The 26,047-nt window shown below is 41.9% G+C and overlaps 1 protein-coding gene across 1 annotated transcript in view; it reads left to right on the top strand.

Annotated features, from left to right (window-relative positions):
- Positions 1 to 24,223, top strand: part of LOC121279398 (eukaryotic translation initiation factor 3 subunit E) — a 143,928-nt gene extending 119,705 nt beyond the window's left edge. The window contains exons 11-13 of the mRNA XM_041190617.1: positions 5,440 to 5,542; positions 12,128 to 12,262; positions 24,018 to 24,223. Of these exons, the coding sequence (XP_041046551.1) occupies positions 5,440 to 5,542; positions 12,128 to 12,262; positions 24,018 to 24,056 (277 nt within the window). The 3' untranslated portion in view covers positions 24,057 to 24,223. The remainder of the gene's footprint in view (positions 1 to 5,439; positions 5,543 to 12,127; positions 12,263 to 24,017) is intronic.
- Positions 24,224 to 26,047: the final 1,824 nt, after the last annotated feature.

Raw genomic sequence — 26,047 nt, 5'->3', positions numbered from 1 at the left:
ATCTGGCCTCGGTTGCTTCAGTAAAGCAGCCCAGTTGATAGGCACCGCATCCACAAACATTCACTCCCTCCACCATCGACACACAGCAGCAGGACTGTACCATCTACAAGATGCACTGCAGGAATTCACCAAGGCTCCTCCGACAGCAACTTCCAAACCCACAACTGCTACCTTCCAGAAGGACAAGGGCAGCAGATAGATGGGAACACCATCACCTGGAAGTTCCCCTCCAAGTCGCTCACCAGCCTGACATGGAAATATATCAGCCGTTCCTTCACTGTCACTGTGTCAAAATCCTGGAACTCCCTCCTTAACAGCGCTGTGGGTGGACCGACACCACATGGACTGCAGCGGTTCAAGAAGACAGCTCACCACCACCTTCTCAAGGGCAACTAGGGATGGGCAATAAGTTGGCAATAATTGGTCCAGCCAGCCTTCCCGTGAATGAATTTTTTAAAAAAATTACCTTGACAATGGTTAACTTGCTCATCTCTACAATTAGTGTCCTCATCTCAGCAAAACCCTATTTTTTATTGCCCGGCAAGAACACAAGAAATCAGAGCAGAAGTAGACCATATGGCCTATTGAGCCTGCTCCACCATTCGATAAGATCATGGCTGATCTTGGGTTTCAACTTAATTTTCCCGCCTGCCTCCAATATCCCTTAATTCCCTGAGAAACCAAAAATCTGTCCTTGCCGGTCTTAAATATAGTCAACAACGGAGCATCCATAATTCTTTGGGGTAGAGAATTCCAAAGATTCACAACCCTTTGAATGAAGTAATTCTCCTCATCTCAGTCCTAAATGATCAGCCTCTTATCCTGAGACTGTGCCCCCACGTTTTAGATTCCCTGACCAGCGGAAACAAATCTCTCAGCATCTATCCTATCAAGCCTTCTCCAGAATTTTCTGTGTTCCATTGAGGTCGCCTCTATTTCTTCTAAACTCTGCAGAATAAAGGCCCAATTTACACAGCCTCTTATCACCATTGTCAATTGTTGTAAAAACCCATCTGGCTCACTAATGTCCTTTAGAGAAGGAAATCTGTCGTCCTTACCCAGTCTGGCCTACATATGACTCCAGACCCACAGCAATGTAGTTGACTCTTAAATGCCTTCTGAAATGGCCGAGCAAGGACCACCTGGTATCGACCTCGGCACTGGAAACCTCAACAGCAAGTTCAGCCCTGTCGACCCTGCAAAGTCCTCCTTACTAACATCGGGGCTAGAGCCAAAATTGGAAGCGCTGTCCCACAGGCTAGTCGAGCAACAGCCTGACATAGTCATCCTCACAGAATCATACCTTATAGATAATGTCCCAGACACCACCATCACCATCCCTGGGTATGTCCTGTCCCACCGGCAGGTCAGGCCCAGCAGAGGTGGTGGCACAGTGGTATACAGTCGGGAGGGAGTTGCCCTGGGAGTCCTCAACATCGACTCTAGACCCCATGAAGTCTCATGGCACCAGGTCAAACATGGGCAAGGAAGCCTCCTGATTACCACGTACCGCCCTCCCTCAGCTGATGAATCAATGCTCCTCTGTGCTGAACATCACTTGGAGGAAGTACTAAGGGTGGCAAGGGCACAGAATGTACTGTGGATGGGGGATCTCAATGTCTATCACCAAAGTGGCTCAGTTGCACCAGTACTGACAAGCAGGCCAAGTCCTAAATGACATAGCTGCTAGACTGGGTCTGCGGCAGGTGGTGAGGGAACCAACAAGAGGGAAAAACATACTCGACCTCATCCTTACCAACCTGCCTGCCTGCCGCAGATGCATCTGTACATGACAGTATCGGTAGGAGTGACCACCGCACAGTCATTGTGGAGACGAAGTCCCACCTTCACATTAAGGATACCCTCCATTGTGTTGTGTGGCACTACCACCGTGCTAAATGGGATAGATTTCGAACAGATCTAGCAACTCAAGACTGGGCATCCATGAGGCACTGTGGGGCATCAGCAGCAGAATTGTACTAAAATACAATCTGTAACCTCATGACCTGGCATATCCCCCACTCTACCATTACCATCAAGCCAGGGAATCAACCCTGGTTCAATGAAGAGTGCAGGAGGGCATGTCAGGAGCAGCACCAGGCATACCTAAAAATGAGGTGTCAACCTGGCAAAGCTATAACACAGGATGACTTGCATGTCAAACAGCATAAGCAGCAAGTGATAGACAGAGCTAAGTGATCCCACAACCAACGGTTCAGATCTAGGCTCTGTAGTCCTGCAGCATCCAGTCATGAATGGTGGTGGGCAATTAAATAACTCACTAGAGGAGGAGGCTCCACAAATATCCCCATCCTCAATGATGGAGGAGCCCAGCACATCAGTGCAAAAGATAAGACATTTGTAAAAATCTTCAGAAGTGCCGAGTGGATGATCCATCTCTGCCACCTCCAGAGGCCCCCTGCATCACAGATGCCAGTATTCAGCCAATTCACTTCACTCTAATTGGCCAGGTTGGATTTGTCCTGCTTTATGAGTACAGGACATACCTGGGCAATTTTCCACACAGTGAGGTAGATGCCAGCTTTGTAGCTGTACTGAACAGCTTGGCTAGGGGCGCAGCAAATTCTGGAGCACAAGTCTTCAGTATTATTGCCAGGATATTGTCAGGGCCCGAGTCTTTGCAGTATCCAGTGTCTTCAGCTGTTTCTTGATATCATGTGGAGTGAAGTGAATTCAGTGCAAAAGATAAGGCTGAAGCATTTGCTACTATCTTCAGCCAGAAGTGCCGAGTGGATAATCCATCTCAGCCTCCTCTGGAGGTCCCCAGCATCACAACCTGTCTTCAGCCAATTCAATTCATTCCACATGATATCAAGAAACGGCTGAAAGCACTGGATACTGCAAAGGCTATGTGCCCTGACAATATCCTGACAATAATACTGAAGACTTGTGCTCCAGAACTTGCCGTGCCCCTAGCCAAGCTGTTCCAGTACAGCTACAACACTGGCATCTACCCCATTGTGTGGAAAATTGCCCAGGTATGTCCTGTACTCAAAAAGCAGGACAAATCCAACCTGGCCAATTACTGCCCCATCAGTCTACTCTCCATCAGTAAAGTAATGGAAGGGGTCATCAACAGTGCTATCAAGCAGCACTTGCTTTGCAATAACCTGCTCACTGATGCCCAGTTTGGATTCCGCCAGGGCCACTCAGCTCCATACCTCATTACAGCCTTGGTTCAAACATGGACAAAAGAGCTGAACTCCCAAAATGAGTTGAGAGTGACTGCCCTTGCCATCAAGGCCACATTTGACAGTGTGGCGCATTAAGGAGCCCTAGCAAAATTGGAGTCAATGGGAATCAGGGAGAAGAGTCTCTGCTGGTTCAAGTCATACCTAGCGCAAGGGAAAATGGCTGTGGTTGTTGGACGTCAGTCATCTTAGCTCCAGGACATCACTGCAGAAGTTCCTCAGGGTAGTGTCCTTGGCCCAACCACCTTCAACTGCTTCATCAATGACCTTCCTTCCATCATAAGGTCAGAAGTGGGGATGTTCACTGATGATTGTGCAATTATCAGCATGCTGTGTTCAGCACCATTCGCGGCGACTCCGATACTAGAGCAGTCCATGCCCAAATGCAGCAAGACCTGGACAATGTCCAGGCTTGGGCTGACAAGTGGCAAGTAACAATCGTGCCACACAAGTGTCAGACAATGACCATCTCCAACAAGAGAGAATCCAACCATTACCCCATGACATTCAATGGCATTACCATTACTGAATCACCCACGACCAACATCCAGGGGGTTACCATTGACAGAAACTGAACTGGACTAGCCACATAAATACTGTGGCTACCAGAGCAGGTCAGAGGCTAGGAATTGTGTGATGAGTAACCCACCTCCTGACTCCCCAAAGCCTGTCCACCATCTACAAGACACAAGTCAGGAGTGTGATGGAATAGTCCCCACTTGCCTGGGTGAGTACAGCTCCCACAACACTCAAGAAGCTTGACGCCATCCAGGACACAGCAGCCCACTTGATTGGCACCACATCCACAAACATTCATTCCCTTCACCACCGACACAGTAGCAGCAGTGTGTACCATCTACAAGATGCGTTGCAGGAATTCACCCATGCTCCTTCAACAGCAATTTCCAAACCCATGACCACTACCACCTAGAAGGACAAGGACAGCTGATTGATGGGAACAGCATTACCTGCAAGTTCCCCTCCAAGTCACTTACCATCCTGATTTGGAAATATATCACCGTTCCTTCACTGTCCCTGGGTCAAAATCCTGGAATTCCCACCCTAACAGCACTGTGGGTGTACCTACACCACATGGACTGCAGCTGTTAAAGAAGGCACCTCACCATCAGCTTCTCGAGGGCAATTAGGGATGGGCAATAAATGCTGGCCTACCCAACAAAGCCTGCATCCCATGAATGGATTAAAAAAAAAATAAGAAAACCCCCTCATCTCAGGGACCACTCCAGAGAACTTGAGTATTGCTGAAAAAATAGACATGCGGTGGAAGTTTTTCATTTTGCACTCGTCAGGCCAGTTTGCAAGAATACCAATATCTTCTCATGCGGTACTAATTGTTGTATCCTTTTCTATTGGTTTCCCCAATCCCCCTGATTCTGTCGGTTGGTTTCTCTCTTACCCCACCCACCCACCCAAAGTCTGCTTGCCGGTCAGTGCCTGCCTGTCTCTCTCTCTCTCTCTCTCTTTCCTCCTCCACCAACCCCCCCACCCCCTATCCCCGTCACTTTCTGCCTGTCTCCCCCTCTCTCTCTGCTTGCGTGTCTCTCTCTCTCTCGCCCCCACCCTCCCCCTCTCTGCCAGCCTGCCTCCATCTCATCACTCACTCTCTATCTTCTCCAGGTTTGTGCCCATAATCCCGTGAAACTCACCACCCAGTTTCCTTCCCTGATCCCCTTACTGGCTGACCCTGTAAATGGTTCCCTGTCATCTGACACTGTGTCCTTTCATTTCGAAGCTACTGTAATTTCCCTTTTGGCTCCCCCTTTTCAAAAAAAAATGCATCCTTAATCCAGGTGTTCTCAAAGCAAATGGCACTTTAAATGGGTGTTTTGGATAATGCTTTCAGATGGTTAGCTGTTATTACACACACACTAACTTGGGCAGGCAAAAGTGTTGGCCTGGTGATACTCAAGCTTAAAATTTACACAAATGTTGGTCAAGATTGTTTTATTTTTCAAACCTATTGTTGCAAATCACGTATGCCAAATCACAAGTTGGTAATTTTGTTTTAGTGGTAACTTCATATAGTTGAAATAACAAGCTAAAATCCTACTCATCGGAGAGCTCTAAGCCTTACCCTTTTATTATACAATTAAAGATTTGCCATCTTACGAAGTCAGAGGACAATTTCGAGACTTATAACATCTTGTGTGAAGACATAAATGAAGGAATTGTCTTGTTTAAGATTTTCTCTCTCCTTTCACTGCAGTATGCTTGCAGAGAAACTGAATATGACTCCTGAAGAAGCAGAGAGATGGATTGTCAACTTAATTCGAAATGCAAGGCTGGATGCAAAAATAGATTCAAAACTGGTAAGAGGTTTTGTATTTAGATTGTGTGTTTGACTGGCAGAACGTGATGTAATGTATCATTACCAAAATGCTGGAGTTACAAAAGCTGTGAGTATAATGACCTGAACTGAGTATTTGAGCTTGTGTGGTGTTTGTGGCCAGAAAATTCCTCAGCTGCTGACCCTCTAACTATAAGTGAGATATTGTATTAAAATAGAAACACAAAATGCTGGAAAAACCCAGCGGGTCTGGCAACATCTGTGGAAAGAGACACAGAGTTAAGCTTTTGAGTCCGTATGACTCAGTGCACTGAAGAAGGGTCATACAGATTCGAAACGTTAACTCTGATCCTCTCTCCACAGAGGCTGTCAGACCTGTTGAGTTTTTCCAGCATTTTGTGTTTCCATTTCAGATTTCCAGCATCTGCAGCATTTTGCTTTTATCTGAGATATTGCTATTAATACACACGGGACAATCTCTTTTCCTGTTAGCTATGCACACTGCTGAGTTGCAGAGTGGCCTTCTATTCCACAGCATATCCACTACCTGCATTTATATAGCACCTTTAAAGTCTTAACATGTCCCAAGGCCCTTCATAGAAGTGTTATCACATCTGTGCTATTAGTGGTTTTTATCTTCTCCTGTCAGTCTACAGATCTTTTGTTTTCCCCCCCCCCCACCACAAGAAAAAGTTCAACACTAAAGCTACACGTAGCTACTTTATGATTTAAGAACACAAGAAATAGAAGGGAGGAGGAGAAGGCCATGCAGCTGCTCAAACCTGCTCTGCCATTCAAAAGACAATGGCAGAACTTCTGTATTAACTCCATTTTCCCACCCTATCCCCATTTCCCTTGATTCGCTTTGTGGCAAAAAAATGGAGCATCTCACTCTTCAATCTACTGAAGGACTGGGCATCCACAGTTCTCTGCAGTAGAAGCATAGAAAAGTTACAGCGCAGAGGCCATTCAGCTCATCGTGTCTGCACTGGCCAAAAAAGAGGGGGAAAAAACTAGCCACTTGTTTTAATCTCTCTGTCCAGCACCTGGTTCGTAGCCTTGTAGATCCAAGTACCTTCTCAATGAGTTGAGCATTTCAGCATCAGCCACCAATTCCAGCAGTGAATTCCAGATGCCCAACACCCTCTGGGTAAAAAAGTTTTTCCTCATGGCCCCTCTAATGCTTCTAGCAATCACCATTAAATGTATGAATTTTAAGGAATTGCCAAGATTCACAAGCCTCTGAGTGAAGAAGTTCCTCCTCGTCTCAATTCTGAATAGCTGACCCCTTATGCTGAGTCACTGACCTCATTCCAGCCAGGAGAAATGGCCTTTCAGCTTCTACCACGTTTGGTCTCATCAAAGCCTTGTACAATTGCAGAAAGACTTCTTTACTCATACTCCAATCCCCTTTCAATAAAGGTTAATATGCCACTTGCCTTCCTGATAACATGCAGTCATAGCAAGCAAACTTTGAGATTCGTGTACAAGGACACCCAAATCCTTCTGAATATCCAATGTTTACTAGTCTCGCACCTTCTTTAAAAAATTCTGCTGTTCCATTCTTCCTCCCAAAGTAGATAATTTCACACTTCCCCACATTATACTCCATTTGCCAATTTCTTGACCAGTACTTAAACAGTCTGTATTCTTTTGCAGCATCTCTGTGCTTCTCACAGCTTACTTTTCCACATAGCTTAGTATTACCAGAAAACTTGGATATACTGCATCCTTCATCTGTCATTAATATAGATTGTAAATAGCTGAGAGTCGAGCACTGATCCTTACAGCTCTCCATTAGTTGCACCCTGCCATCCTAATATTCCTGCTGTTTTCTGTCTATTAACCAACCCTCAATCCATGCTGATATATTACCCCCAATCTCATGAACCCTAACCTTGAATCATTTCATTATGACTCTCTAAAGGGACAATGTGCAGTAGCACCACTTTTCACATAAATTCCTCTTTCTAAACTGCCTGTATTGTTGCAATCTTATTATTTGTGGCTCTCTGCAATAGCTGTGAGTGCAATGTTGTCTTATTTAAGTAAACTGTAGTCAACTCTCCTTCATTTTCCTCAACCCCTCTGTCAGTAGTGTTGAGTATTCCTTCCTCTCCAGATGTGTCTCCACCACAGCCCATCTCCACAGTAATGTGGTGTCATGGTTCCACTTCTGCATGCCATGGTGCATCACACATTTCTTCACCTCCAATGGCTCCCTATTCCTGCATGCGTACCTTTCCTGCTTCCATTGCAATTTTTGGGTTTGGGCTCATGTTCTCTCTGTTAGAGTTTTCCAACTGCCCCATAAGTGGACCTAATGGCCCTTGTAATCAGGTGTTCAACTTTACTGCTCAAAATCTATTCCAGCAGCATCAAGACCTGGTGATCATAACAAGTGAAAGCCTTTGTTACACAAACTAGTTATTGTAATCTCCCACATGCCTCCTCGCCTTTGATTCTCCATGTTTTTGGCCTATTTCATATCACATGTCTGAGGGGAGGTAGTATAAGGCTGAGTAGAGTATTGCAAAGGTTAACACTTGGAATGTATGTGTCCTGGATGCGGAAACTGTTAAGTATGCCCTCAATACTGAAGAGGTTGTAGAGTGTACCGTAAGGACAGAGGAAGCAGGTGATACATTGTTGAGGCAGCTAGAATGTTGAGATGCTGTTGTAGGTTTATAGCGGTTATGTTGAGGTTTTGTGATGCATTGGTCAAAGCAGCTTTGAAAAGGACATACTTGTAATGAACATCATTGCAAGTGAGAAGGGAATCAACTGAGGAGAAATTAATGCTTAAAATCTTTAGCCTAGAGAAACAATACTTGAGAGGGGCTGGAGAGAATCTGAGTTATATAAAGTGCTAAGTGGTATAGATAAATGAAATGAACCTAAAATAGCACTGCAGGGCACGTCAGAGCAGTAGGACACAGAGTTAAATTAGTGGAAAGCAAATTTCCAAGATGTACAAAAAGAAATTTAATGAGTCCAAGGGTGATCAGTGGTTGGTATCCATCAGTTAAAGTAATGGAGTCAGACTTTCAGGGCTTTCAGAGTACAGCTGGATGCTAGGCTGGGTGAATTGGTGTCATTCTAACTCTTGAGTCAAAATTTCATGGGCTCAACTCCACATAAGCAAATAGTCCAGACTAACAATCTCCTTCAGCCCCAATTCTGGCCTCTACAGCATCCTCCAAGTTTAATTATTACACGATTGGTGGCTGAGTCTTCAACTCCAAAGATACAAAACTCGAATTCCCTCTCTAAACCTCTCCAGCTCTTCTCTTCCAAAAGACTCTCCTTACGACCTACCTCTTCGACCAGATTCTTGGTCATCTGCTCTCATATCTGCTAATGCGGCTCTATGCTAAATTTTATTTTATAATGCCCCTGTAAACCTCTTGGGACAATTTAATTCATTGTTTAGGTGACATAAATGCAGGTTGTTGTTGACACTTCAGTGCTGTAATGAGTGTGTGCCGCAGTGTTAAAGGTGCCATCTATCTGATAAAATGTTAAACCATGGTGCTATTTTTTTCTCTCAGGTGTATGTAAAAGAGCTAATGACACTATTCAAAGAAGAGTAGGGAGATCCAAGTGTCCTGGCCAATATTTATCCCTTAACCAACACCACTAAAAACAAATAACCTGGTCATCTATCTCGTAACTGTTTGTGGGTGCTTACTGTGCACAAGTGGGCTGCTGCATTTCCCATTTTGCAACAATGACTACACTTCACCTCAAAAACTGTAAAGTGCTTTGGGACATGAACACAAGAAATAGGAGCAGGCATAGACCACATGCAGTATTCTACTCAGCACCCAGCTCTTGTCAGCCTTATACTACCTACCCTCAGACACGTTCAAGGACACAGGCCAAGAACATGGAGAGAATCAAAGGTGAGCAGGCATGTGGGAGATTACAATAACTAGTTTGTGTAACAAAGGCTTTCATTTGTTAGGATCACCAGGTCATGATGCTGCTGGAATAGATTTTGAGCAGTAAAGTTGAACTCCTGACTACAAGGGCCTTTAGGTCCACTAATGGGGCGGAGGGAAGACTCTGTAACAGATACTACCAGTCTGACCAAATCCACAAGGGAAACTTGGCCACACTATCACAAAGATTTTGCAATTTGTATTTATTACGGCAAGGCTTGTGCACTGAGGTCAGAAAGAGTGAGTCCACTATCACTTTTAGAGATTTTAAAGATTAGATTAAAACATTTATTAACAAAAGAACAACAAACTTACAGACACGTAAGATCACAGTTATAACAGTTCCCAAAATTCCTACTTAACCAGACTCCTAACTACACACCCCCTTTAATGCAACAGTCCAAGTAGATTCCAAATGATTAAGTCATTCAGCAATTATACCACAAGAATCCACTGGACAATGGATTTCCAAAGGCTTTTAACACAACTTTGGTTACTAGAACAGCAAAACTTCTTCAGGGTGGCTAGAGGTTTTTCCCCGGTCTGTTTCACACAGTCACCTTCCAAGGTCTCACATAGGCATACCTCGCACGGCCTTCTTTACAGATCAAAAAGGGCGAGATATATTTAAATCCCATTGTTTCAACTTGTCTTTAGAAGTTACTTTTTCCAGAATATAACAATCTTTCATGTTATCATTATGGCCACTTTTGGGAAAAATCAACGTAATAACCTTGCCTTATTTATCTTGCCAGTTGTAAAAATCTTATGTCCCTTTGAAAATCAAACACCTTTCCCACTTATCTAAAAATGCAAATTTTATTCACACTGTATCTGTTGACCTCACCCCAGCTTTACTCACCTCCATTTCAAATGCCTGTATTGCACCTCATTTCTTTGATAATTTAAACCTTACAGTTTAATCGTCTCTAGTTTAATTAAATTAGCCCCCCACACACAACTGTACACCCCCACACACAAACCTGCTTTAAAATATCGCACAGTAATATTCGGAAAAATATGATAGTTTCTTGACAAGCCCAAACCCAGTATTTGTAATGGATGCAGGAGAGGTGTACAAACAGGAATGGGAAGCCTTTGGAGGTGCCATTCAGTACGATTATGGCAGAACCTGAGTTTCAACTCAACTTTCCTGTTCGCTCCCCATATCCCTCGATTTCCTGAGACGCCAAAAATCTGTCTATCCCAGCCTTAAATGTATTCAGTGATGGAGCATCCACAGCCCTCCGGGGTAGAGTGTTCCAAAGATTCGCAACCCTTTGAGTGAAGAAATTTTTCTTCATCTCAGTCCTAAATGACTCAGCCTCTTATCCTGAGACTGTGCCCCATGTTTTAGATTCCCCGACCAATGGAAACGAATCTCTGTGTCTACCCTATCAAGGCTCTTCAGAATTTTATAGGTTTCAATGAGATCGCCTCTCATTCTTCTGAACTCCAGAGAAGGTAGGCCCAGTTTACTCAGCCTCTCATCATAGGACAACCTCCTCACCCCAGGGACCACTTTAGTGAACCTTTGCTGTACCACCTCCAATATACTTATATTCTTTGTTAAATGTGGAGACCAAAACTGCACACAGTATTCCAGATGTAGTCTCACTAAAACCCTGTACAATTTTAGCAGGACGATTTTATTCCTGTCTTCCAATCCCCTTGCAATAAAGGCCAACGTGCCATTTGCCATATGGATTTAGAAGTCAAAGGGATTACATAAAAGCAATTTTTCTTTTAGTTGATGGATTAGTTTTGATGGGTGAATGGCCTTCTATCCTCGGCTTTTGTTTATAGCACATGACAGTCTTAGGAAGTTGTATTTACATGTTCACAAGCTGGTGAAGATCTCTCTCTTAAGTGTACCCTGCACCTATAGATAGGTGAGGCCTTTAAATACTGGGATAAGAATTCTAGACCTGGCAAGAGCTGCCTTTGATCAGTACAAGGGCTCATAATGTGACCACCTCAACAAAACCAAATAGTACATTGATTTCCTTGTGTTCTCTAGACACTAGAAGTTGATCAAAATGCCATAGTACGATTGCACTGATCCAAATAGAAAGATTATCTTGAGCTACAATCTGCAGCCTCCACTTCCTTCCTTCGGTCTGGTGGTGCATGCTTCTGTAGATGCATCTGGCCTATTTTTAGACTGTTGACTTTGCCAACAAACCAAGGACCAAGGATAATTTTGTTATGGATGGAAGATTAGCCAGTGCAACTTGGGGAAAATAATATAGGTTTACACTCCTAGAAAAGAATGGGGGGTGGAAAGAGGAGTGAAGACTTTTCATCAGATTGATGGCAAGTGTTGAGGTAACCAGGTGACCTTAACTGATATAACTGAAGAATGCTGTGGATGCTGGAAAGCTGAAATAAGAACAGAAAATGCAGGAAAAGCTCAGGTCTGGCAGCATCTGTGGAGAGAGAAATAGAGTTAACGTTTCGAGTCCACATGACTGCTTCAGAGCTGTCGAAAAGGTTATATATACGTGCAGTACTGATGAGTTTTGCCAATTTCATCCTATGTTTTAATTGCAAAGACCAAATCCCTTGACTAATTTTGGTTAATTTTAGTTCACTGCATCAAATAATATGCGCATGCAATTCAGAAAATTTCAGTGACCCTGGCAACTATTTTTTATTTGTAGGGGCACGTCGTCATGGGAAACAATGCTGTGTCCCCATATCAACAGGTCATCGAGAAAACAAAGAGCCTCTCTTTTCGAAGTCAAATGCTAGCGATGAACATCGAAAAGAAAATGAATCAAAACAACAGGACAGAGGTGAGCACTGTTAACCAGAGTCCCCATATAAGCATCTATATTGGGCAGACGTACAGTAGGACGAGTGAAGGCTACGTTATGTTACACTAAGTTTGGTAAATTGTGGTTAGTTACCTACCTATCAAACTCTAGGTTTAACCCCAAGTGTGTTTTGTTTTACCTTAAATATATTAGCACTTTTGCAGAGCGTTAGACTTTTTGAGTACTAAGGGTATCGAGAGACAAGGGAATAGTACTAGAAGGTGGAATTGAGGTAGAAGAACATCCATGATATTGAATCGTGGAACAGGCCCGAGGGACTGAATGGGTTACTTTTCCTATTTCTTATGTTCAAAATTATTTATAAACCACAAATAATACAGCACAATAGTTATAAATAACAGTCAATGCATGATTAAGTGTCATTTTAAAATTGTGTTCACCACTCTCTGATTAAAAGTCTTCAAATTATACTAAATCAGCCTTCAAAATTAGCGTAATTAGCATGGAGCAGGAATAGGCTATTTGGCCCCTCGAGCCTGCTTCCCCATTCAATAATATCATGGTTGATCTAATTGTAACCTCCCACCTACCCCAGATAACTTGTCATCTGCTTGTTAATCAAGAAGCTATCTCTCTCTGCCTTAAAAATATTCAAAGATCCTGCTTCCACTGCCATTTGAGGAAGAGTGTTCCAAAGACTCAAGACCCTCCGAGAAAATTTCTCCTCATCTCTGTCTTAAATGGGCTCCCCCTTATTTTTAAACCATGACCCCTAGTTCTCAATCCTCCCACAAAAGGAAACATCCTCTCCACATCCACTCTGTCAAGACCCCTCAGGATCTTAAAGGTTTCGATCAAGTCATCTCTCACTCTTCTAAACGCCAGTGGATGTGAGCCTAACCTGTCCTCGTAAGACAGCCATTCTTGGGATTAATCTAGTAAACCTTCTCTGAACTGCTAATGCATTTACATCTTTCCTTAAATAAGGAGACCAGTACTGTACACGGTACTGCAGATGTGGTCTCACCAGTGCCTTGTACAAATGAAGCATAACATCCTTACTTTTACATTCAATGCCCCTTGCAATAAACAAAAACGTTCTATTAGCTCTCCTAATTACTTGCTGTACCTGGATATTAGCCTTTTGTGATTCATGCACTAAAACACCCAGATCCCTCTGCATCTCAGGGTCTGCAATCTCTCACCATTTAGATAATATGATTCTTTTTTATCCTTCATACCAAAATGGACAACTTCAAGTTTGCCCACATTATATTCCATTTGCCAGATCTTTGCCCACTCGCTTTAACCCATCTATATCCCTTTGTAACCTCCTTATGTCCTCTTCATAACTTACTTTCCTACCTGTCTTTGTGTCATCAGCAAATTTAACAATCGTACCAATCTAAACTTGACTCTTTCAGTTTACAAATGGCATTGAATAGCGGTAATCACATTTTATATTTGCTTTATCTCTTATTCAAGCAAGAACATGAGGACGCTGCATTTCTTCATTTCCACAAGAATTGGATAAGTGGTCTTGAACAATTCGCAGCACAACACAGCAAATAGTGAATTGTAAATTCTTCCTGGAATTTACATTTCTCAGTTCATTGTTTCATTTGCAGTTTTTTTTATATGTACCCATTTAGTATTTAGAAAACAATCAAAAGGGCAAAATTTCTAATTCATGTTATACTGTGTCTCATTCAATCTCGTGTGCATGGAGTGGCTAGATAGAGTATTTTGCTTCTTGGAGTTTGGAGAGAAATGGGGGTATGAGGACATTGTACAGGTGGGAACTTCCAAGTTCACTTGCACAGATTTGCGCATTTTTTTTGAAGGTAGGATTTTTTTTCTGATGCCCACGTTGGGCAGAGAGTCGTGAACCAGACATTTTTACTCAGCTTCTAGCCAGAAAAGCTACCACTTTTTTTTTTCATTTGGCTACTGATAATGCATCTAGAGGTTGAAGCCTCTGGAAATCTGATGCGCTATTTACCTAAAGAATTTCCAGAAAAGCTGAGTTCTGTGCAACACTCTGGCTGTATTAACAGTTGCTTGCTTATGTCTGGTTCTAATAAGCAGCAACAAAGCTGAGTTTCATAGTTATGTAAAGTTGAATTTGCTGTGATTGATTATAAAATGAAATAAGTGTGACTATAGAAAAAAACATCAAGTTGCTTTGGGGGGAAAAGAGGACTGCTTATGTCATTTGAACAGCAAGTGTTAAAAAGGAAGTTAGCTTGTAGCTCAGTGTTTTATTGAGCATTAATATCTCTGGTCTCTGCCTCTCCAGCAGAGCTGAATCCACACCCTGTTCAGTTTAGCAAGTCTGATGGGACAGTGACAAGATTCCACGCCAGTGATGATAGAGAATTGGCCGTGATTGATTAAACAGTGGTGTCAGACTGTTGTTTTCCTTCTCGTTGGTCTGTCATGACGGGAATATAGAATGGGTTTGTTGGGGGTGGGGGGGTTTGGGGGGGGGGGGGGGGGGGGGGGGGTGCGGGTGGGGGGGGGGGGGGGGTTGGGGGAAGCATGTGAACAAGCTGTGCATCAACAAAACAACCTCCAGCTGTGCTGAGAAGGAACACATTTTGCCACGTATTTTCCCAGTGCAGCCAAAAAGGGCATGCTCGACTCCATGTCCGAAGAGGTTGTAATTGCAATTCTTCCTCATTTGTTCAGTCTTCACAAACCAATCAAAAGGCTGATATCCAAAAGCAAGGCAGCACTCTGTGACACTGTATCTATTCTGCAAGCATGGACTTCCTACAAGGACCTGGCCCAAGCTTTCCTTCATTTTACTTCATCCCTTAGCCTTGTGTACAGTTTATCTCCTTTTTTTTTATAGCCTTTTTTTTTTAAAGTTTGTGAAGCTTTGAGTTGTGCTTTTGGCTTCTATCCAGTCATTAGTGTCGACTTTAAATTGCAGATCATATTTTGTGCCTCATTTATTGAGAAAGAGAGAGAACTGTTAACTTTTTTGACATTTCTTTATTGTTTTAAATTCTGTTGCCTTCTCTGTTTGACAACTCTTGGTGATCATAACATCTCATGTGCTTTCATGTGGCCACATATTTGGCAAGGTTTGGAATGTGCTGAAGGCAGGAACAAAAAATCCTCGCTGACTTATTTTGGCTTCTGACATAACCAAGAAGGTGCTAAATAACGTCATTGGCTTCAGATGCCAGATAAATTTCTGAATCATTAGAAGAACACAAACAGTACCCCATTTTAACAGGAGTCCTTAAGTTTAGCTATACTCTTGAGTAATGAAAAATAATAGTATGCTCTGCTAAACTGAAAGATCACTAATACTCTTTTCTCACTATTTATGGGTGCCATTTGGCTTGACCTATTTCTGATTTTGAACAAAATTTGCTAAATACCATTCTTTTTAATAAATATGGGAATCTTTAGAACCAACCAGACTCGGGTAAGCATTGATTTCTTTTTATTTTAAAAATGCTAATTTAACAGATATGAACATATACAAAATGTTTGTATTTGAATTGAATGGCTTTGTTCCCCCCCCCCCTCGCTAACCTTTAGAGGTCAAGCACAGAAAGACTGCCAAAATTCTGTAGTTGCCAGGCAGCGTAGCATGCTTATTATAAAGTAGTCATGGGCCAGTATCTATTCTCATCAAAATAAAATCCTCTGAACATTTTCCAGGAGTAGTCTGTTGCTTCTGAACCCAAGAAGATCATAGCCAAATATCCCATGAAGCAAAGCCGTATAGCTCATTGTAACCATCCAATTAGTTCCAGAAGCGCTGCATAATTTTTCTTTTTGATTCTACTCAAGTGCATAACAATATACTAAGCTTCCTTCCTTAAACTTTTTTTTTTGATCATATTTGTGTTTCTTGCCCATTGAAGAGTCTGCTATCACCTGTTATGTATTCTGGACAAGGAAAGGCTATTAGGCCCACGTGCACTAGCCCCATTTCTTACAGGATCTGTCCTTCTCCACTTTTTGTCCAACAATTAGGAAAGGCAAAACAAAACATAGAAATCAATTCAGGGAATGTCAAAACTTCCTCTTCAAATGACCAAAGGTGATCAGGCGTGCACCCAGTGCCCCTTTTCATTATTACCCAAATTCTTATCTTCCCTTTTGCTGTAGTCTCACCCTTTCACAAGCATGAGTCCAGTGCCAGTTTGTGATCCATTTTGCAATGACGCTCTTGATATCATGAAATTAGCATTTTATCAAAAATCAAAACACTTGTGCTGCCATACAAGGCATTGGGTTGGTATTTATATCGTGTGGGCATAGTCACAAAAGTCAGTAACTTATGTAAAGCAGGCAGCCTTAATCTCTGCTCAATACTTGGGACTGCACCAACTTCAAAATACAAGATTAGAGTAAAAGGCTTGAACTCTAAACCATGGAACTGTTTTCCATGAGGTTGTCTTTAATATTCATTAGAGATTAATATACTTTTCTCTGTGTTGCTCTCAAAGCCACTGCTCATAATTCTTGCCCAAGTAATTCTGATGCCAAGAAGCTGACTGAAGTTTTGTGCTCTGACCGGATTTGACAGGAAGATTAATTAAGAGGCGCAGTTGGACTGCAAGGGTAGTGGTAAACTAGATTGCTTGGATTGTTTCCCTGTATAGCAAGTTGGGAAGTATGTGATGCAGGCTGGTGACTTTCTAGGAACAGGAGGAGCCCATTCATCCCTTTAAACCTGTTCTGCCATTCACTCAGACCATGACTAATATGTTTCTTAACTCCATCTACCCTAGTTCTGTTGTCCTTTCCTAATAAAAATGGTGGGAGGAGGAAGAAGAATGTGACAGAGCATTGTACACCATGCCTCTTTCTTTCAGGCACTACTTTGTAGTGAAGTACTTAATTGGCTATGAAGCATTTTGGGACATCCTGAGGTGGGAAAGGTGCTCTTTTCCTCTCTTCTAGTGGTAAATTCATGAGTTGTACTGACAAAGATGGAAACAGGTTGCTTGCCCCTTTGGCTAGAAGCAGATGAATGGTCCCAGCTGCTATTTAAGCAGCTCAGTTGATGGCGATGCATTATGAAAGGCTCGTTTCAATGTATTGGCCTTGGCAGTGCTGCTTTGACCACCTGGAGATGTTGGATCTCGAGGAAGCGGCTGTACTCAAACTAACCATGTACCTTGCTAGGATTGACCTTAGCAACTTCAAAGATTATGTGAGGCTTGCAAACCTCACTTCATCCTCTCTCCCTTTTTAAATAGATAATGGCATTTACTACTTCATTGATCATATACCTTGATATCTGGTGATGCTGTTTTTTTTTGGCGGAGTTGGCCAAAGGCTATCCTTAAGGAAACTTCTGAACGTTTTGGTGCTGAGCCTGTATGGAAATGACTCCTTCTTATCTCTGGCTTTCTTGTCTTGCTTGAGACGTTGTGAGCACCACCTATCTCCAATTCTCTCACATCCTGACCTGGAACTATATCGGTTGTTTTAGAATTTTGACCCAGCAATGATGGAGGACCTCCATCCCTAACAGTACTATGAGAGCACCTTCACCACACACTGCAGCGATTCAAGGAGGCCGCTCACCGACTTCTCAAGGGCAACTGGGGTTGGACAATAAATGCTGGCCTTGCCAGTGGTGCACACATTCTGAGAATAGAAAAAATCAGTTTTTTAAAAAATGTACGCCATCATCTGCAATTAAAAGTGACCTTTCTAGATCAACTGTCATGGTAGTTCCATGCCTGCCTCATTGTGTCTTTCATTTCTTCGGTGGGTATTGGTGTAAATCAATGAATTATCTTGAGACTGTGGAGTATTAACTGGATGTAAGGGACTTGGACTTGTATTGTAAGCTTTTAGTAGACAACTCTTGACATTGATTAGAATGTAATACTGACATTCCAGATCCACAACCTGTTTAAGTTTACAGCACAGAACCTCAAGCAGAATATTTTACCATGCCTCAAAATTTGTGCAATTGTGCCAGATATGCCAGCTCGTAAAAATAGTCACTTTGCTCTTAAATTACTGCACTTTAGTACCAAGGGAGCTTTGAAAATCTTTACAAGTTGGATTTCATGCATCACTTTGCTTTAATATTGGTATTTCTGGATTGAGAACTGCCAAGAAACAAGAATGCACTGCTCAATATCACTGCCCTTCCCTCTTGTATCTCACCTTGTTTCTATTATTGCTCAGTTTTCCAAAGCATAAATACTGATGATAAAGCAAACAGAAAATCCTCGCCGGCTTATTTGTGTTCATCACTTGGGCCTCTAGGTAGGTGGGGGGTAATTTATCAGAAGCTCTATAGAACCTTACAGCACAAAAGGAAGCCATTCGGCTTATTGTACCTGTGCTGGTTCTTGAAAGAGTTATCCATCCCTCTGCTCTTTCTCTTAACCCTACAAATGTTTACTTTTCTAGAAATCATTCAATATCTTAAGTTAATGTTGAGTCTGCTTACAGTGTATTCCAAGTCATCGTAACTCACTGTGTGAAATTAAATTCTCATCTTTCCATCACACCATTCTCCGGCTTTCGACAGTTTACCTTAATCTTGGGGGCTTTTTATATAGCAGGTTTAGAGGGGAGGCCTTTGAACTTTTAATAAAATGAAAGGATTGGACTCAGCTAATTTGCATAGGTTGGAGGTGGATAGGAATGATCAAGAGTACGCCTATAAAACCCTTAGATCAAGAGATAGGTTATTTGCCAAGAAGCGTTTCTCTTTGCAGATCCAGGGCTCTCTGGAATAGATTACTGAAGCATGTGATGGAGAATGGAATCACTAACATTCCTTTAAAAGACAGCTTGTTATGATCTTCAGAGAACGCTTAGAGTTGCTGGCTAGTTGGGGTTATTGGAGTTTGCTTCATCACCAAGAGTCCAAGGGGAATTTTCCATTGTGATTTTGAACTGGTCAATAGTTTTTCTCCTGTTTGTTTTTTAAAAGTGAAATACTGCAGCTGCTGAAAATCTGAAATAAAAACTGTAAAAGCTGGAAATACTCAGCAAGCCAGGCAGCATCTGTGGAGAATTGGAAGACGTTAGAGATGAGCAGGTCTTCAGCCTGTCCTTTGCCCTGGAGTAAGGTGTAGAATGGAATGGGGCTGTTCAACAGCCTGTCCACAATGGATTCCAAACATGACACAGTTTTAGCAGGGATCCTGGTTTGGTCATATCTATCTGATTGTTAGATAGTCAAGTATATTTTTTTGAGGGCTATTTAGGAGAAACATAAAAAGGATAGATGCAAATATCCACTCTGGAAATGAAGCTCCATCTGCAAAGAAACCAAAAAAGATGGGTGTAGAAGAATTAGCAGAGTGGCAAGCTAGGACTCTGGGCAGAGAGAGGGAGAGAGAGAGAGAATGCTAAATCAAAGAGATGAATGAGCGGACTTGTATAGAAGCTGATTCGGTGCAAAACAGGCAGTGGGTGAAGTTAGGAAAGAGCAATATAGTTCAGTAGAACATGGGTGAAATATAAAATGAAATGGGGTGAGGAAGAAAATATAGAATATCTCCTCCTCCTCCCAAAAGCATTGAAGATGATTGAGCGATCATAACTTTATGAACCTACTTTAATTTCTGGAAAGAAGTCTTTTTCACTCCCACTTGGAATGTAGTGCAGTTAAGGTGCCATATAAAAAGGATATAGAGGCGCTGGAAAAGATGTAAAAATTATTTATTAGATCTGCAAGCTTATAATTATCAGTAAAGATTGAGCAGGCTGGATTTCTTTTCTCATGAAAAGTGAAGGCTAATTGGTGACCCAATAAAAGTCTTTAAGATTGTGGAAGATTTTGTTGGATTAGACAGTGTGTTTCCTCTTCTGAGGAAGAGCCAACACTAGAGGCCATCAATATAAGATAGTCACAAGAAATCCAATAGGGAATTCAAAAGAAACTTCTTTACCCAAAGTGTGGTGAGAATATGGAACTTGCTAAAACAAGGAGTAGCTGAGGTGAATAGTATAGATACATTTAAGGGGAAGCTGGATAAACACATGTGGGAGAAAGGAATAGAAGGATATGGTGATCAGGTGAGAAGAGCTGGAAGGTGGCTCAGCTGGAGCAGAAATGGTGGCAAAACTGGTTGGGCTGAATGGCCTATTTCTAAATTCCACCCATAAATAGACCCATATAAGGGTTGTTACTGATGAATAAAGTCTTGGAGAGCTATTAAAGTTTGGTTGACTCCCCATTTTATATTGTGCACATTGAAACTCGTTTAGTTGTTGCATGGGTTAATGGTGAGTTTGGAGGTGTGGACTTGTTTCTTCGAGGGTTTATAAACTCCATACTTGGTGTATTTTTAGTTTTAAAACAATGACGCTTCTTAAGTTAGAACTAAACATGTCTGAAAGATCACTGAAGGCATATGGTAGTAATTTTGCACTTCTTGTGATTGCTGCGTCAGTCCTGCAACAGCTGGTTAGCTGAGCAGTGTTCGTAACCTTTGACAAAGTGCAAAGACCCTTTTGTATATTGTAAATTTTACTGAAATGAGCAGATTTCCTTAGCTATAACAGATCAAGCTCCTCATGGTGCTGTGCACTACTAACTTAATTCATGCAGTGTGTGACTGCCCATTGATGAGAACAACATTAACCAAGTGTAGTGGAAAGGTTGGTGTGCTTTATGGCATTCTGTTAAGAAGTACTGGCTCATAACGAACAAGGAAATAGTACCATGAAAATGTCCTTACAACCCAGATCTGAACTTTGAAACTAAAATGGCATACTTCTATAAATTAGTATATTCTGTATTGAGTTGAGTTTAGTTAAATATTTATCCATTGTAGGTGGCGATTCTACTGTGAAATATTTTACATTTATTTCTGAGTGTGTCATTTCTGGTCAATTCTAACTGAATTTGTCTGTGTTGGAGATTGAAAGTAGTGGTGAGACACAGATTGTTGGCATGATCCCACCTTGGAACACTTACATATACAGTGTGCCACTTAGTTTCTCTAATTCTGTGTCCGCTAACACTGTTCTACCATGAGAATGCTCTGGGCATTCTTTACCGAGAGGAGAATTTGAAGGCCAGGCTATTTCTGAGACACTTTTAAATGTTCCCCCTGTTGTGACATGGGAAATCTTTCCTTTCCTGTTCTGGCACTCAGTCCCTAATCGATCAAAAATGTTGGCCACCTTTTTTTTATCCTAGCCTCTGTAGAACTGTACTTAGTTGAAATAAGTTGTGGAACCAGAATCTCTGCATTTATGTAGTTTGCAGAGTGCTTTTACAGACCAACTTATTATAAGTGTGCACTCTACAAGTCTAGTATTTGAGCTGAAATGTGGATAAAGAGGAACTGGTGGATGTACTATACTTAGGTTTCCAGAAGGCATTTGATAAAGTGTCACAGCAAAGGTTGTTGCAGAAAATAAAAGCCCATGGTGTAGACAGTAACATATTGGCATGGATAGAAGATTGCTTCCTGTTAGCCAGCTAGAGAGTTGGCATAAATGGGTCTTTTTTTTGGTTAGTGACAAATGATGTGCCACAGGGATCAGTGCTGGGGCCTGAACTGTTTACAATTTATACAAATGACTTGGATGAAGGGGCCGAAGGAATGGTTGCTAAATTTGCTGACGACACAACGATAGGTAGGTAAGTAAATTGTGAAGAGGCCGTAAGGAAGCTACAAAGTGACATAGGTTAAACGAGTGGGCAAAGATCTGGCAGATGGAGTGTCATGTGGACAAATATGAAATCATTCATTTTGGCAGGAGGAATAAAAAAGCTTATCTAAATGGCGAGAGTTTGAGGAGCTCTGAGATTCAGAGGGATCTGGGTGTCCTAGTGCATGAATCACAAAAGGCTAGTGCGCGGGTACTTAGGACAGCTAATAGAATGTTACTTATAGTGAGGAGAATGGATTACAAAAGTAGGGAGGTTATGCTTCAGTTATACAGGGCAATGGTGAGACCACATCTAGAGTATTGTGTACCGTACTGGTCTCCTTATTTAAATAAAAGATCTGTTAGAAATAGTCCAGAGAAGGCTCACTGTACTAATACCAGGAATGGATGGGTTGTCTTATGTGAAAAGGCTCAACAGGTTAGGCTTGTATTGACTGGAATTTAGAAGAGTAGGAGGCGACTTAATTGAAACCTTTAAGATGCTGAGGAGTCTTGGCAGGGTGGATGTGGAGAGGATGTTTCCTCTTGTGGGAGAATCTAGAATGAGGGGTCACTGTTTAAAAATAAGGGGTCATTCATTAAAGACAGAAGAGGAGAAATTTTTTGAGTGTTGAGCCTTTGGAACTATCTTCCTCAAAATGCGGTGGAAGCAGAGTCTTTGAATATTTTTAAGGCAGAGCTGGATAGATTCTTGATTAAAAAGGGGGTGAAAGTTTAATGGGGGTAGGCAGGAATGTGGGGTTGAGGTTACATTCAGATCAGTCGTGATCTTATTGAATGGCGGAGCAGGCTCGAGGGGCTGAGTGGCCTCCTCTTAATTCAATGTTCGTATGTATTCTTTTTCCTTTTACAAAATAGCAACATCACACTAAATACTATTATGAACAGAGGGTTTGTGCACAGCACCCACATGGCATTGATAGAAATTGTGTTGGAATAAATTGTGTAGATTTGGGATTTCTGTTGATGTCCATTATTTCCTCTTGCTTCAAGTTGCTTTTCCACTGTTTTTGCTCCAGTTCTGGGTTTTGCTGACTGACCTACCCAGATTTCCCGTGACTTCAAGTCTACGGTGAAGGCTATGATACCAGGAATAAAGGAATAACCGCAGCTGCCAGATCTCGAATTTCTGGAATTGCAACTTCAGGAACAGTTGCAAACTGCCAAGCGGTGTTACCTTTACCTCAGACAAGGGGAAATACACAAGTTAGATAAGCTGTCTCAGTTGACTGGCAAGGCCATTCCAAATGGCTGGCAATTATCCCTGCGCAAGAAAATTTGCCAAGCTTAAAATGATTCATTTTTAGTTTGTAAAGAGTTTTCTGCCAGGTCTGTTGACTCATGGTCTCCAGTGTTGTGGAGAAATTTAAATCTGAATGTTACGAGAAGAGGGGCCTTATTTATTTCTCTATTTTGATGAGATTAGCTTGTATCTGTTTTGTCGTATAAGGTAAAAATCTTTTGAGAAACTTTGCCTCATTGGGGGAGAGAAACACAATTTTGTGGGGGACAATCCTCTGGGGCTATAGTCCAGTTTGTACAGTCTGGTTAATACTGTATTAATTTGCAGAATGCATTTTTTAAAGGATTATGTAACCAAGGCAAGTGAGTAAGGGTGAAGATACAGATCAGCAATTGTCTAATTGAATGGTGGAACAAGCCCAAGGGGCTGAATGGCCTCCTCTTCTTAGCTGTAGAAGCTATGGTCACCCGATGTGTTGGTACCATGAAGCAGCCAATTCCCCCATTTCAGCTAGACTTTGGTTTTGTTAATAAGCTGTAAAAAGTTAGGTTTGAGTTCCTACTTTGGGAGGCCAAGAGAACAGTATGACAGAGTTCGGCTAATGACACTTGAGATGATGATGCTTCACACTTCAAACACTTAATAATTTAGTTGTTTATGGGCACCTGGTTTTTGGAGCCCTGAGACAGTATTCTAAACATATGGCGTAACGGCTGCACAGCATTAATTAGGGTACAGATTTCCTTATTCAGTAACCTGCAGCCTGAGTTTACAAGTATTACAGACAAGGCCATAAACTCTGAATATGTTCAATTAATAAGACGCCAACGCTTAGCATGTGCTAAATAAAGCTCCTGTGTTTTTCCTAATGGATTTGATTTCACTCTTGTTTTGCAGGCTCCCAACTGGACCACTACAGACTCTGGTTTTTACTGAAGAGAGTTGCAAATATAGTGCAGCTTGAAGATGAGATCAGTGCTGGTTCATCTGAACATTTGAAGTTCATCTTTAACAATTCATTTTTTTTTTTTTTAAATACAAGGACATTATTGTCACATTTTGGAGTCCATATCCGTGAATAAAATAAAATGTCAACTTTAAAACATTGCAATCTCTTGATTTTTATTTGAAGGTTGTTTGTAGTTCCGAGAATCTGTTACCACTCGATAAAACTTGTTCTTGTAGTGTTAGGATTTCAAGAGAAATCAGTGTTTTATTAAGTGAGCGATGTTCTGCAATAAGCTGATTGCAAATACTGATGCATTGCACCTTGCCATTGTCATCAAGAGTTGGTAAAGTGTGTTTCAGTCAAAAGCAAGTGTGAGAAAACCTTATGGTGGGACTACATTTAAAGTATGGCTTTAGGCAGGAATTGAGGAGTAAAAGCAACCTAGCAACTCAGGTGATTTCAAAATCCATAACTGAAGTGCATATTTTCAGTGAATAAGGTTAAGTACAACCGCTGTTAGCTGGTGCTTCCCATACAAGGCACAGTTTTCCATTTAGCAATCAAATATTCACATCATTGCTCTACCAGTCTGCTGGTACAGTGGGGGAGTCTACCTGTCTTATCAGCTTTAACATACTCTTAGCTCCTACCTATCATCTGAAAAGTAATTACCTTCCATTGTTTTTCTTTGTTTTAACGTGGCTCCGTTGGTAGCACTTTCGCCTGTGAGTTGGAAAGTTATGAGAGTGTCTCACTCTAGAGACTTGAGCACAAAATTCTGGCTGAAACTCCCAATGCAGTACTGAGTGCAGCACTGTCAGAGGCTGTGTTTTGGACGGAATGTTAAATTGAGGCCCTCGGGTAGACATAGATCCCCATGGCACTATTTCTAGGAAGAGCAGGGGAATTCTCCCAGTGTCCTGGCCAATATTTACTCCTCAATCAACGTCAGTTAAACAGATTATTATCACTGGTGGAATGGACGGACATTCCATTTAATGCATAGAAGTGTGAAGTGATACATTTTCATAGGAAGAACAAGGAAAGACAATATAAAATGAAAGTACAATTTTAAAGGGGGTGCAGGAGCAGAGGCACCTGGTTTTGGCAGGCGGGGGGTGGTGTGGGGTATATATGCACAAATGGTTGAAGGTGGAAGGGCAGTTTGAGATGGTGGTTAATAAGGCATACGGGATCCTGGGTTTTATATATAGAGAGGCTAGAGTACAAAAGTAAGGAAGTTATGTTGAACCTGTGTCAAACACTGGTTCAGCCTCAACTGGAACTTTGCATCCAGTTCTGGGCACCACACTTTAGGAAGGGCGTGAAGGCATTGGAGTGGGTGCAGAAAAGATTCACAAGCACGTTTCAAAGAATGGGAGACTTCAGTTACTTGGCTACATTGGAAAAGTTGGGACTGTTCTCCTTTAGAGAAGAAGAGGTTGAGAGGAGATTTGATAGAGGTGTTCAAAATCATGAGTCTGGACAGAGAAGATAGAAACTGTTCCCATTGGTGGAAGGATTGAGAACCAGAGGGCACCGAAATAAAGGGAAGGGAAAAAGAAGCAGAAGTCACATGAGCTAAAACTTTTCTATGCAGAAAGCAGTTAGCATCTAGAATGCACTGCCTGAGGATGGTGGGGTGTCAGGAACATAATTTTCATAATGTTATTGAAATTTATTGTAGATTAAGAGTGGGGTCTGTGCCTATGGGGGCGGGGGGGTGGGGGGGTGTGTGTGTGTGTGTGACTTAAAGGCAGCTGGTCTGAAGGCTTTAATGTATCAGAAGAGAAGCTGGGTTTGAAATGTTAAATAGGTAAACATGAATGAAGTTTTAGAATATGAGGTGTAAAGGGAATATTTGCATTTTTAAATAAACCAGATGAGCTTGAACAGTGTTTATGTTTTTCCCAAAATTAGTACTATAATAGATTTTTATTATTAGGAATTGGAGCAGCTCAGCATTTACCATCGGCTG

This window comes from Carcharodon carcharias, chromosome 6, assembly GCF_017639515.1.
Source record: "Carcharodon carcharias isolate sCarCar2 chromosome 6, sCarCar2.pri, whole genome shotgun sequence".
NCBI classification, from domain to species: Eukaryota; Metazoa; Chordata; class Chondrichthyes; order Lamniformes; family Lamnidae; genus Carcharodon; species Carcharodon carcharias.
The sequence above is the reverse complement of the archived record's forward strand: the minus strand, read 5'-3'. Positions and strand labels throughout refer to the sequence as shown.